Raw genomic sequence first — 14,864 nt, 5'->3', positions numbered from 1 at the left:
GTGGTACCAGAGCTCTCTGACAGAGAAGGCTAAATATCTCATCAAAGTACAATTCCTAGAATTCCTTAGCATTGGACACTATCATACGGGGGTGGGGGAAGGCGGGAGCAAAAGGCTTACTCCCGGAAAAGTCACGTGACTGCAGCAAAGATTTTCACACACATTGTGACCCGAGAGGACTTATCCAGGGAAGAACCAGGAATGCTCCAGCAACAAACCATTCACAGGGAAGTTCTGTGACTAGTTTGTTGCCATTCCTGGTACTTCCTGGGATAAGTCCTCTCTGATTGTGAAGTCATCTGAAAATCTTTGTCGTGATTGTGAGATTTTGCCAAGAAAATGTCTTTTGAATCCCTGATTTCCCCCTGTGTGATAGTCTCCATAGTCCATGGCAGTTAAAGTGGTGTCAAACTGGATCATTTCTGCAGTGTGGATGCAACTCTGGTTATCAGTATTAGTTTCAGTGTCTGTCAGAAATGACTTGAAGGCACACAGCTACAGCAATAACAACAGGCAGATTTGGCCCTAAGTGCTCAACTATAAACTTTGTGAATATAATCAATCTATATATTTTTCTAGATTTGTACAATTTAACTTACAGTGTGGTGTTATTCTAAAGATATTTTCCTCCATAGGACAATGAGAAATTTGTATGAAGAGCCTGATTGGTCCCAAAAGGACTTGACTGACCAAATCCGCAAAGCACAAGAATGCATTCTTAGGAGCAAGTCAAGTGCTTTCTCCTTGGAAGCTCTACAGTTTTATAATGAAGAGCTGAGACGGAGGGCCCAAGAAGGCCACTCAATTTCTTTTACTGATGTGTGGTCACTCATAATTGATCATATGTTCCATGATAAGGTATGCACACCAAAGACACACTTCTCCCAGTAAGCTTAATTTCTTTGTCTGTTTTCCCAGATGTACTTGATTTTCTGTATCTAAAGATGGGTTTGGGAAGCATCAGTTGCTTTAGATTATTTTTGTTTGAATGTATTTTGGTGCTTCAATGCATTGTTTGTTTTTAATTAGGAGAGCGATAGCAAACTCTCAGATCAGCAACTGTCTGTGAATCAGGGGCAAAATCCACTGCCCATTTATTTGGCCCTCACTGTCAAGGAAGATACCCAAACCACTTCTGAATTTAAAGGTAACAAAGTCTGAAACAGTACCTTCATTTGTTGATAGTCATATGCTAGGTGCCTCATTCTGACCTCAGAACAAGAGACCTGTGGCAGAGAAACTGGGTGGTCTGGAGGGATGCCAGAACTGGGATTTGGGCTATCTGTCATCCAAACAACATGACACCAGAATGGAGGACAAATGCACCATTTGGCCTGCATCCAGATGCTGTTTTCTTTGGAAGGCATCATCATTCAGGGTATCCAGAAAGTTGTTGAAGTCACAAATCATAACTTACTAGAGATCTGGGAGGATAATGGTAGCTTTAATCTTCTGGGTACAAAACTGCATTCAGGTGCCTCCTAGGTGCCCCCTGCCCTCTCCTAACCAGTAAATGGCAGGAGGCAGTGGCATCACTTGGGTGCGGAGGGTGGGGACTGCACCAGGTGACACCCCAAAGGGAGTGTTACCCCATGGGGGTAACTGGGTGAGTGAGAAAGGGTGTTGCATCTCTCTTGATTGCCCAGCAGTCTTGGCAGTCCTTTCCATTTGGACTTTGGCATGGCTGCAGCCACACTGGAGCCCAAACAACCTCTGGGGGCCTGGCACTGCTCTCTCCAGTGGCAGTGACTGCTGGGGGGGGCAGTCCCTTCCATTTGGATTTTGCCATGGTTACAACCACACCAGTTGACACCAACCCCTGGTAAGCCCCTGATAGGGGGTGTGAACTCCAGAATTTCAAATATTTCTTCCATGGTGTTTGTAATATAGAACTGCATGTGTGTTATGCTCGTCTGGGTGATGTACAACAGCAACCATAATGTCAGGATGACAAAATGTGATGATTGAAATACAATTAATATCCATCCACCCATCTCATTCTTTTAATATGAACATGTAATTCTGCCTTTATCCTTCTTGTGTCTCTTCTACTCTCAGTTTCTTTTCTCTCATTCTTTTCACAGAATGGTGTGAATTTTCCCCTTATGAGGTGGGATTTTCTAAATATGGGGCCTTTATTCGCTCAGAGGATTTTGGAAGTGAGTTCTACATGGGACGACTGATGAAGAAGAAACCAGAATCTAGAATTTGCTATCTGGAAGGTAATTTAATTTTGACAAAAGAAAAAATAGCTTTCAGTCAGGAAAAAAAATCATCTTGACAACAATAGTGACATTTTGAAAGTCGTTTGTGTGTCAGAACCACACAAAACAGAACTTCTTAAAAACATAATATATGTTACTTTACAGATGCCAGGTTATTTTATTCAGTCTTATTCAGAGAATGGCTCTGAACATATTAGGCAACCCATCAGTATGACTACCTTTCTATGGTGGTGAGATTGAATGCTCCTGTGAAGCAACAAGCTATACCGATAAAAGCAGTGCTGCTTGTTCGGTCTCTTATGTCAGACAAGTTTTTGATGAGGAGCCAGATTAAATATCCCAAACAGTTACAGAGATGCAGCATTAGCATGGGAGTAGTAGGAGATTGAAGGAGGATCTCTCAGAGGCAATGGCAGTGGCATCGTAACTAACGCTTGTTAGTACTGTGTAGAAGAAGACACAGTAAGCCCCTTTGGAATGTCTTCTACCACAAAAATCCTATTATGAGAAAAACCAAAATAAAACAAGACATTGTGCCAGAATATGAAACTCCTAGGCCATATGGCACTCAGCAAGCTACTGGGGCAGAGCACAAGACAGCTGTGAGTAGTTCTGTGGCTAATGAAGCAACTAGACTAAAGCTGAAAGGGCACTGAGCTATTCATGTGCTCAGTGGTGAAAGGAAAGTCCAGAGCTGCACTACATATATTGGAATATGGAATGTGAGAAGCACATTCAGGGGAAGCTAGACATGATAAAACAAGAAATGGAAGATAGAAACATTGCAGTACCTAGGATGAGGAGCTAAAGTGGACAGGATTGGGACATTCTGAGCCAGGTAATTACAGTGTTTTACTCCAGAAATGATAATCAAAGAAAAAATGGGGCATTAATAGTTAAAAGAAATGAAGCAAAAGCAGTCAAAGGATATAATTCAAGCTCTGACTGAACAATATTGCTAAGACATCAGTGAAAACCTTTCAATATACAGTGAGTCCTTGGTATCCGTTGGAGTGTGGTGCCAGGAGCACCCTCCCTTGTGGATACCAAAATCTGCAGCTGTTCAAGTCCCATTAAATACAGCGGCATCGTGAGGAAGTTTTCCTTATATAAAATGGCGAAAACAAGGTTTGCTTTTGGACTTTATATTATTTTTTAATATTTTCAAGTCAGTGAATTGTTGAATTCATGGAAAAAGTATCTGTGGATACAGAGTTTATGCTCGAACTACAGAGGCAGAAAAGAAAAGAATTGAAAGATTCTATGCTGCCTTCCAGGAAAACATTCTTCACAAATCAAAACAGGAGTTTTTGGTAATCATAGATGACTGGAATATAGAAATAGGAAACAAAGCAGAATCAAAGATTGTAGGAAAAATTGGCCTAGTATCAAGAGACGAAGCCAGTGACTGACTGATTTTTGCAAGACCAACAGTTTGTTAATCAAAAACATATTCTTTAAGCAACCAAGGAATTGACTATATACATGAATATCACCTGATGGCCAGTGTAGAAATCAAATAGACATGGCTTGGATATTACATGACCAATACTACTGGTCATTATGACAATGTAGAAGTAAAAAAAAAAATGATGGAAACAATACATGGATGAACTATATAAAGAAATGAAAAGATGACAAATTAATTCAAGGAAGAACCATTTGAAGATGAACCTACAGTTTTAGAAAGTGAACTGGAAGCTGAACTCAGGGCATTTGGGAGATATAAATCACCAGGCATACCAATAAAGTTGTTTCAAGCTACAGAGAAAGAATTTACTCCAGTTCTAACAAAAATCTGTAAAAAATAGGGGAAACAAAACAATGGCCCACAGATAGGAAACACTCAATATACATTCCTAACTCCAAGAAAAGGACACCAGGGATTGCAGTAACCACAGGACTATTGTATTAATTTCCTATGCAAGCAAAGTGATGCTCAAATTTTGATAACAAAGACGTTTACCATATATAGAGCAAGCAATGCCAGATATAATAATTGGGTTTGGGAAAGAAAGAGGCACTAGGGATCATTTTACAGTGCGCCTGCGTCATATGCAGCTTTCAGCAAACAGTGAAAACCATGTGGGAGAATGGGCGGTACGTCCCATAAGGACTAATGAGGTGAGTGTCTGTGGCACATGCGCACTGCCATGCTGCTGCACCATGTGCACGAGCCCCATTCATTTAAATAGGGCTCGAGCATAGGTGGAATTTGCTTTATGCGGGGGAGTCTGGAATGGATCCCCTGCGTAAAGCAAGGGCACACTGTACAAACACAAATTGCATGCATGAGTGTGTCAAAGAATTTCAGAAGATCAACGTGTAATTTATAGAGTATAGGAAAGCTTTTGATTGTGTAGATCATGAAAAGCTATGGATTGCTCTTCAAGAACAACATTTGATTGTCCAGATGTGTAAGCTCTATTCAGGAGAAGAGGCTACTGTCAAGACAGAATACAGAGAAATGGAATGGTTTCATTTGGCAAGGGGGTCAGGCAAGTCAGCATTTTATTACCCTATCTGGTTAACATTTACCCTGAAGATATACATAAAGCAGGATTAGAATTTACAGCAGTCTACAATAACAACAATAACATGTTAGGGCGGCCCAACAAAACAAGCCACTAGGCAGATCAGGAGCAAATGGATTTGTAAAATGTGAAATGTTTCACCACTTAATGAAAATATTAATGTTCTACTCTTAAGATACTTAAGTTAATTAAGATACAGTAAGGTATTATCATACAGATAATGTTACCTTTGTCCTCTTAATTTAATAATCTATTTAATGTATATTTTTAATGTTGTAAGCCACCCCGGTTGCCTTGTTGTGCAGAGGGGCAAGATAAAAATATATTTTATTATTGTTATTATTATTATTATTATTATTATTATTATTTGCAAGATCTGAGTGACAGGCAAAACTGTTCTATACCTCCTTAATTAGCTGTGTGGTTCTTATTGTTCTTGTCTGCCTTCATGTTGTTTTTGACTTATGGCAACCTGATTTATAATGATCCTTGTGGCGGTCCTCATGGGTTTTCTTGGCAAGTTTCTTCAGAGCAGGTTGCCATCCTCTGAGGCTGATAGAGTGTGACTTGCCCGAGGTAGATTTCCATAGCCAAGTGGGGATTCAAACCCTGGTCTTTCTAGTTCAGTGCTCAGAGCACTGCACCATGCTGGCTTACAGATAGTGATTAGAGATTGGGGGTTAAAATAAAGGTTCTTGAAGCCTCAGTTTCTCATACATTATATTTACAGGAATTTGGAGCAATATATTTTCCTTGAATCTGGTAGATGTCTGGAATTTATACAAATTGTGGCAATGGCCCTTCTCAAGCCAAGAAAAGGATGACAGTAAGAACCTTTTACATTTTTGGGGTAAATGTTTCATTTTACTATACATGTTTCAACAGAGAATGCACATGTATTACAGTGTGCATTTCTTATGTCCCATTAAAGATTTGTCTGTGGAGCCAATTTTTATACATATCCAGATGCATTGTCTCCTTTGTTTACAGAAAGGATAAGCTAATTCATATTATACTTTTTCATTTATTTAAACACTTTGGCTGCAACTCATAGAGGTGCACATAAGTGTGGGTATATGTGCCATATCCATGCACAAAGCATCACAGAAACTACAGAATCCATTAAGAAATCCAGACTATCTGGATTTTGATATATGAGTAATTAGGAGTCAAAATTTTTGGCACCCATGCCATCTGGATAAATTCTGAATAACAATGTAGATAAACCCGATCAGATAGCAGCAAGTAAAATGACCCAACAATAATGAGCTGGTGCATATATTTAATGTCCTGTTACTTCCAATCATTAGGATGTTGAATTTCTTATGCATGTGATGTTTGCTGTCTTCTAGACACAGGGGACACTTCTAAAACTCAGGTGTCTGAGTATCATACAGCTTGTTTTACTCCACCAAAGGATATATCCAGCATCATTAATGGAGTTCTGACACATCGTCTGATAGAGGAAGAGAAACCTAACTTTTTGAGAGGTCTCCAACTGCACAATGACTATTACCAAAACAAAACATTCTCTATGTGGCAAGGTAAATTTGGTATAGTGGTTAGAGTGTTGGACTGGTATTTGGGAGATCCAGGTTCAAGTCCTTGAAGGTAAAGGTTAAGGCTTCCCCTTTGACAAAGTTGTCAAATCATGTCTGACTCTAGAGGGTGGTGCTCATCTGTGTTACTAAGCTGAAGAGCCAGTGTTGTCAAAGACAACTCTGTGATCATGTGACCAGCATGACTGCACAGAATGCTGTTACCTTTCCATCAAAGTTACCTTTTACATGCTTTTGAACTGCTAGGTTGGCAGAAACTGGGACTAGTGACAGGAGCTCACTCCGTGACATGGTACTTGGGTCTTGAACTGCTGACCTGCTAATCTTGCAATCTTTAGAGTCAGTGACTTAACCACTGAGCCACTGCATCTCATTTGGGAGATCCAGGTTCAAGTCCTTACCGAGCCATTAAATTCACTTGGTGACCTTTGACCAATGTGTTTCAGTCCAGTATATACTACAAGGGTGTCATTGTGAAGATAAAGAAGGGGGGTTGTATGTGCAACCATGAGTTCATTGGCAAAAGGCAGGATGTACATAGAATCATAGAATCATAGAGTTGGAAGAGACCGCAAGGGCCATCCAGTCCAAATAAATGTAACAAATAAAATATACATGTAACAAATAAAATACATTTTAAAATTCCATGAACTCTTCTGACATTAAAAGTGTTCACAAGATCTCTCTCTTTGTGTAAGAGTTTTCACCAATACTGTTGGTTTTGAATTTTCAGTACTTTAATTAAAGTCATTGCCCAAATTCTACATTGCCCATTTAGTTCTGTACACATAACTAAGTCGCATCTCCTGGTTTAAGCCCCCAAACCTCCTTAGCTAGACAGCCTCAAGACTGGATGAAGGCACTTAGCTGGCAATTGAACAGCAAGGAAGATGATGTTTGCACTCATCTCCCACAAGCTCACTAGTTTATAATGAGGACTTGCCTTTGGAGTTTATCAGACAAGGGGAATTGGAAGTATAATCCGATGACAATCTGAACTCAATCATGGGGTTTAATGTTATTGCGTGATAACCCACTACACATAAATTTGTGCAATGGGAAGTCAGTCCGAATGCAATCATATGGTCTCATGTTATTGAGTGATAGACTGCCACATGCAAATTCAGGCAATGGCATACTATTTTCGGGCAATGGGGAGCCAGTTCACTCACAAAATAAACATGTGAAGGGTGGATTTTTATATCCTGTTATGTATCCTCAAGGAATACTTAACTGCTCACATGAAGTACAAAGAGTATGATTGCTTTCCCATGGGATTGACAAAAGGGGTAATTTCGATTGTGGGCTTAACTCCAGATTAACAAAACACTGATTGGGAGAACTCCAAGATAGATGATGATGATGATGATGATGATGATGATGATGATGATGATTAACCTTTATTTATAAAGCGCTGTAAATTTACACAGTGCTGTACATACAATCTTTTTAATTGGTCGGTTCCCTGCCCTCAGGTTTACAATCTAAAAAGACACGACACAAAGGGAGTGGTGGTGGGGAAGGGGCCTTTCTAGTAGGATAATACATATAAAATACATAGCAATATAGGAAATGATTCAATAAAACAGGCACCAAAAGAACATCAAATAGCAAGTGACAATTATGCAATGCCTGGGAACGCTTCTCTGAACAGGATGGTCTTCAACTCTGTTTTGAAGCTGGTTAAAGAAGTGATGGCTCTTGCTCGCGGGGGAAGAAGGTTCCAGGAGTGAGGGGCAGCGAGTGAAAAGGGGCGAATCCGGGATGGGGCAGAGGAAATCCTGGGCTGGGACAGTAGACCTTGACTACCAGAACGGAGGGCCCGAGTGGGAAGATAGAGAAGTTGGCTAGGAACACAGCAGGGGGGAAGATAGGAGAAATTTTATTACTTGCCTTATTTCAACAGGCTCACCTTTGTCTCCAGTGCAAGTGGATATGCAGAAAGCCTGGGGGGAATATGGAGTGATCAGCAATCTATTTTGTGTTTATTATGACATGGGCCAATGTGCCCTTCCCATGTGAAACTTTCTAGTTTTCCAAGGATCCTTGTGACCTCTTAAAGCATGATTGGCTCTAGAGATCAAAATATGAAACCCCATGTACAGTGCTGGGGCATCAGGTATGCTAATACTTGTGCTCTGATCACCAGCTGCATGGGCCTCCTTTGTTCAATCCAGCAGCTGCTTGGTAAAGTAGGTTTGGGAGGGCATTCACAGTCTTGGTAATAGTGCCACAATTGTGACTACATAGTGTTCATGAAGGTGGATCAGTTACATATCTGTAACACAAGGTTACACACCTTTAACTGCAATACTGCACTCCAGCCATTGTTTCTAACTAGGGCTGAGACCAACCAGGAAACAGTTTTTCAATAGGTCTAAACCAGTGATGGTGAACCTTTTTGAGGCTGAGTGCCCAAACTGCAACCCAAAACCCACTTACTTATTGCAAAGTGCCATATCCCTCTGGCTTTCTAGTAACAAACTCTGGCAAACTCTGTGCTGGGACAATGGCACATGTGCCCACAGAGAGGGCTCTGAGTGCCACCTCTGGCACACGCGCCATAGGTTCTCCTGGTTCTGTAGTATTTCTCTTCTGTGTATTAGAATGGGTATGTCTTTTATTATCTCAACACCAAGAAATATTTGCCTTGCAGACAGTCATCTGGACCAGCACCCCAACTATCTTACACCACTGGAAAAAGAGCTATGTCTTGTTGATCCTGGATATTTCATTAATACCAGTTGTCCACCACTATTAAGAAAGGAAAGGAATGTAGATGTTATCATATCACTTGACTACAACTTGCTGGAAACCAGGTTTAATGTAAGTTTATTTTAATGATATATTTTTATGAAAAAACAAGAATAAGCATACATATATAACAGAAAGATTGTTTTTGTACACAAGCCCAATATGGTTAGATTAAACAGTAGACTATGCTGTGGGGAAAAGCTGAAGTGAAACTAGAGAATTTTCTGATGATCTAATTATAAAGGCAGTTCTGGATGGCATATAGTGATTCTGGCTGAAGGCACAAACCTTATGGGGTTGTGTTAAAATGTGTATGCACATGTACAATTGGGGAGCCATAGGGGAACTGATAACAGTATCATTCTTCCTGAATGGTGATAGATGAATTGACCTGTTCTCTTATTTTCATTTTGGCTAAATTATTCCCAATGTGTCGCCATTATTCCTGCCATACATTCCAGTGTTAATTATTTACCATATTGTATGTTTTCAGTTTAATTTTAAAAAATGTCTGGAAAAAGAAGGTTTACATGATGATATTTACATAATGCTCACTGAATCAACAAATGGTATTGGGAAATGGAAATATACCCTGAGACAGTTCAGTTTTCTCGAGTGAAGAGTTAGTGGAAAGAGCTGTCAGTCTGTATCCATTAAGAACTTTTACTTTTTAAAACATGTGCCGTGCCAATACAGTAGCCAGTAGATTGCAAATGTATTTTAGAGTGGCTCAAAACATGTATCAGAACATCAGTCAAAACATGTATCATTTATCAGAACATAAACAAAGTAGCAATATAGTTTAAAATACTGGCATTTTCTGAAAATCATGATTTAAAAAATGCTGTGTCCTGAGTGCGGTAAAGATAAGAGAGCAGTAGGCTGGTATCTCCCTCTATGTCTATACTTCTGCCACTTTTTATTTCTGTGTAATAATTGATAGAGATATTGCATTATGGATCAAAGAGCTGGTATGTTTGTTGGACAATTTTAATTTTATTGATGGCAGCAAACATCCCACTTAATTATGACGTACAAGCAGTATTTCTTGTGTAGATGCAATATTCTCATTCAAAGTAAAGAAGCATATTTGGCAAAGCCAGTATTAAAAGCAGTTGTCTCCCATTTTAAATAGTCTCATCATCTTTAATGGAAATTGCTAGGAAAACATATGGCTTTACTTTTGTTCTTAAATGCCAGTGTTTTTTCTTGTTTGTTTCAGTCTCTAGAACAGATGAGCAAATACTGTTTGGACCAGGAGATCCCTTTTCCTAAGATTGTGCTGACTGAAGAAGACAGAAAGAACCCAAAGGAGTGCTACCTTTTTGAGGATAAAGAAAACCCAGAAGCTCCGATCATACTTCACTTTCCATTGGTGAATGATTCTTTTAGGGACTACAAAAAACCTGGTTAGTATTTTTCTTTTCAGTCAGAATATATCAAACGTGTTACCAGAAAAAAAAGGAACTTCAGTGATACCTAGTTTTATACTTGTTCCCCTGCCAAACCAGTGTCCTCAATGGCATAAAAAATGTCTTTAAAGAACAGGGCATTCATTGTGTTGCCTCCTCACAACAGATACTTTCCAGTACCACACGAGAGCTTGAGACCTTGTCCTCATCTCCCTAATCTTTTGTTAGGGGTTCTTAATGCTATCATGCTTTTCATGAAAAAGCTTCCCCAAATAGTCTGGAGAAGAGAAGGTTAAGAGGTGATATGATAGCCCTGTTTAAATATTTGAAGGGATGTCATATTGAGGAGGGAGCAAGCTTGTTTTCTGCTGCTCCAGAGAACAGGACCCGAAGCAATGGATGCAAGCTACAGGAAAAGAGATTCCACCTGAACATTAGGAGGAACTTCCTGACAGTAAGGGCTGTTCGACAGTGGAACAAACTCCCTTGGAGTGTAGTGGAGTCTCCTTCCTTGGAGGTCTTCAAGCAGAGGCTGGATGGCCATCTGTCGGGGATGCTTTGATTGGGATTTCCTGCATGGCAGGGGGTTGGACTGGATGGCCCTTGTGGTCTCTTCCAACTCTATGATTCTATGATTCTAAATAGAGGAAAGAGTTGATAAAATAGACTTTAAATGGGCATAATGATTAACCTTAATCCAACAGAGCATTTAAGTGCACTTGTTATCATTGTTGTTGTACACCTTCAAGTCGTTCCCAATTTATGGCAACCCTAAGGCAATCCTATCACAGGATTTTCTTGGCAAGTTTCTTCAGAGGGGGTTTGCCTTTGCCATCCTCTGAAGCTGAGAAAGTGTGACTTGCCCAAGGTCACCCAGGATTTTTCACATAGGGAAAATTGGAAGGTTAAACTGGTCACAATGCAAGGTCATCCAGGGCTGCTGTATGGAAAACACAGAGAAATGCTAACAGGGAACAGAGAAAAGGCAGAAATTCTCAACACCTTATTTGTGCTGAGCCTGGAGGAAATGGAGCAGATAATGCAGTAGGAGAAATGCAGCACAGAATAGATCCCAGCAGATTGGAGGAAGGCAAATGTTGTCCCTATCTTCAAAAAAGGGAAAAAAGAGGACCAACATTATTACCACCCAGTCATCCTGACACCAATACCAGGAAGGATTCTAGAACAGAGCATTAAACAGAGAGTCAGTGAGCACTTAGAAAGAAATGCCATGATTATTAAAAGTCAGCATGGATTTCTCAAAAAACAAAACAAAACAAAACAAAACAAAAAAACCAAGTCATGCCAGACTAACCTTATCTCCTTGTTTTGATAGAGCCACAAGCTTGGTAGATGAAAGGAGTGCTGTGGATGCAGTGTATCTAGATTTCAGTAAGACCTTTGACAAGGTCTCCCACTATATCCTTGCAAAAAAAACTAGAAGTATATTCACTATACAATGCAGCTGTTAGGTGGATTTGCAATTGGTTGACTGACTTGAACCCAAAGGATATTCACCAATGGCTCCTCTTCATCCTGAAGAGAAGTGACTAGTGGGGTGCCACTGGGTTCTGTCTTGGACTGAGTGCTATTCAACATGTTTATCATTGACTTAAAATGATGGAATAGAAAGCATGCTTATCAAATTTCCAGATGAAACTAAATTGGGCGGGTGGGATGGGGAAGCTAATACCCTAAAGGACAGGATCAAATTGCAAAATGACCTTAACAGATTAGAAAGCTGGGCTAACATTTTCTCATCAGGGAGAAATGTAGGATACTACACATAGGCAATAAAAATGAAATGCCCAGATACAGGATGGGTGACATCTGGGTTGATGGTAGTACGTGTAAAAGGATCTAGGAATCTTAGGGGCAAAACAGATGGCCCCGATGGTGTGGCTTGGAGCCGCCCCATTTAGGCTGGATTGGGACTGTGGCAAACAGATGCGTGGCCCCAATCCAGCCAGCTTCCACACCAAATAGGAGTGGAAAAGATCTGCTCCTCTTTGGGGTGGAAAAAAGCTGGCTTTTTGGCGGCTCTGGGGTGTGTGGCATCTAAATTGCATGCCTCCAAGCCAGCAAGAAGCTGGCTTTACCAGGACATCTGTTTTGGCCCTTAGTGTCACAAAGGCTGAACATGAGTCAACAGTGTGATGCAGCTGCTAATAAATGCAATTCTAGGCAGCATCAATAGGAACATAGTGTCTAGATCTAGGGAAGTAATAGTACCACTCTATTCTGTTTTGGTCACATCTTACCTGGAATACTGTGTCCACCTCTGGCCATCACAGTTCAAAAAGGATATGACAAGGTGGAGTGTGTCCAGAGGAGAGCAACCAAAATGGTGAAAGGTCTGGAAACCAGGCCATATGAGGAACAGCTTGGGGAGCTGAACAATTTAGCCTGAAGTAAAAAGGTTAAGAAGTGACATGATAGCCTTGTTTAAATATTTGAAAGGATGTCATGTAAAAGATGAAACAACCTTGTTTTCTGTTGCTTCAGAGAACAGGACACAGAGCAATGGATTCAAGCTAGAGGAAAAGAGATTCTACCTAAGCTTCCTGGTGGTGAGATCTGTTAGACAGTCAAACACACTCTTGGATGGCCCTTGTAGGTCTCTTTCAACACTATGATTTTATGAAATAGTACTTTTTAATGTCTGGTCATGCATTTTACATCCAAAATATAACCACTTGTGTTCCATTACCGGAAATATCTTAAGAGTGTTGGGGTATTACATAGGGTGATCTGAAATGGTCCATATTTCAGTGTGGAAAATGACACCAGCAATACTAAGTTTGGGCATCCATCTATTTGAATATAAATGTGATTTTAAAAAAAATAACCTGAATACATTTTTAACTTCTTTTGTGCAGGAATTAAGCGCACAACTGCAGAAATGACTAAAGGAGAAGTGGAGTTGAACAGCTTACTATCACCATATAAAATGACAGATTTGACATACACAGAAGATGAATTCAACACACTGCTAAACCTATGTGACTATAACATCCAAAACAACAGAGTACTGATTCTACAAGCTTTGTGGACAGCAATAGAAAGAAGAAATGTTAGCCAACTGTGAATCAGATTAAGCAAGATTTCTGAAATTAATTCCTGTCTGTTTTGAAAGACTGAAAATAGAAAATGGCCATTGCATTCTGAACACTACTATGGATTATTTTTGTTCCTTCGTTATTATTTTTGTTAACACTTTCAATTTGCATTGTACATATCCAACCAAACATTTTGGTAAGCTCCAGGTAATAAAGTGCTGTGTAATGTACATGATTTTTGCACAAGGCTGCCTCTGAAGACTGCCTTGTCAACTGCAGTTAGTGCAAAATGTAGTTGCTAAGATGACTTAATTATGACTTGTTAATTTTACGTTTATAGTAAATCGGTGCTATACACTAGGGGGTGTAGGCTACACCAGATGACACTCCAGGGGAAGGTCACACCACTGCTCCCTGAACATCTGCTTTTGAGCAGAAATGGGCTGTGGCATTTGCCTGTGTCCCTTTAAAACTCTGAAAAGATGGGGTGAGTGGGGTGAGGCTCATTGGGAAGAGAAAGGTGAGGCACCATTTTTTAAAAATTAATCAAATTTTAAAAAATTTCAATTCTTAAATTTTTTTTTAAAAAAAATCTTCAAAAGTTTTCTTTAAAAAAATCACAGCTTACCAATTTTTTTAATTTAAAAACATGAAACTATATACATATAAAACATTTAGGCTGTGTGTATGTTATTGTAATTTATAGGTATAATTTTAATTTTGTTGTTGTCTATGTCACAACTATTATCATTCCGTGATATACTGTAATTTATCAAGGGAGCAAAGCCAATGCGATAAACTCCTAAGACATATTTGGGAGGCTCTGTGTGATGGAGAGCTGAACGTATGACTTTACACACACCATACTGTACATCAGAAATGTCAACATCTCAGAGTGTTCAAACTGATACACTTATCATTTCTGGATAGGGGATGCAAAAGAAAGGACCTTTTCAGTGAAAGTGCTTATGTTATGGGGTGTTCTCTTGAGAGAGAATTTCTTGGTGGCTAGTTTATTGTCACTTTGGCTCCAGATGATGAAAATTTCATTTTCTTGGGCTCTTAATAACATGAGCATTTTATGCTGTTTTAGAATGTTCTGGTTTATATTTTAAGTGTGAAGGTACATGAGTCATGGAAAATTGGTTCTTTAAATGAAATTTACAGGCTTTGTTTATGAGCATTATATTGCGCATAAAGAAATGACCAACTAGCCTTGCTTAGGTAGCTAACACAAACTTTTAAATACAATCTCAATGGTAAAAGCCCACAGATGCCAGGCAACTTGCTCTTCATGTTATACTAGTGTACATGGTAACAG

General features: G+C 39.6%; 1 protein-coding gene across 1 annotated transcript in view; it reads left to right on the top strand.

Annotated features, from left to right (window-relative positions):
- Nucleotides 1-14,231, top strand: part of LOC149314782 (cytosolic phospholipase A2 delta-like) — a 37,622-nt gene extending 23,391 nt beyond the window's left edge. Inside the window, exons 14-21 of the mRNA XM_089523149.1 lie at nucleotides 636-858; nucleotides 1,030-1,147; nucleotides 2,085-2,222; nucleotides 5,490-5,585; nucleotides 6,112-6,303; nucleotides 8,975-9,144; nucleotides 10,295-10,481; nucleotides 13,364-14,231. Coding sequence (XP_089379275.1) covers nucleotides 636-858; nucleotides 1,030-1,147; nucleotides 2,085-2,222; nucleotides 5,490-5,585; nucleotides 6,112-6,303; nucleotides 8,975-9,144; nucleotides 10,295-10,481; nucleotides 13,364-13,572 — 1,333 coding nt within the window. The 3' untranslated portion in view covers nucleotides 13,573-14,231. The remainder of the gene's footprint in view (nucleotides 1-635; nucleotides 859-1,029; nucleotides 1,148-2,084; nucleotides 2,223-5,489; nucleotides 5,586-6,111; nucleotides 6,304-8,974; nucleotides 9,145-10,294; nucleotides 10,482-13,363) is intronic.
- The last annotated feature ends 633 nt before the right edge of the window (nucleotides 14,232-14,864 follow it).

This window comes from Sceloporus occidentalis, unplaced genomic scaffold, assembly GCF_023333645.1.
Source record: "Sceloporus occidentalis isolate IW3139 unplaced genomic scaffold, rSceOcc1.0.p SCAF_4, whole genome shotgun sequence".
Taxonomy (NCBI): domain Eukaryota; kingdom Metazoa; phylum Chordata; class Lepidosauria; order Squamata; family Phrynosomatidae; genus Sceloporus; species Sceloporus occidentalis.
The sequence above is the reverse complement of the archived record's forward strand: the minus strand, read 5'-3'. Positions and strand labels throughout refer to the sequence as shown.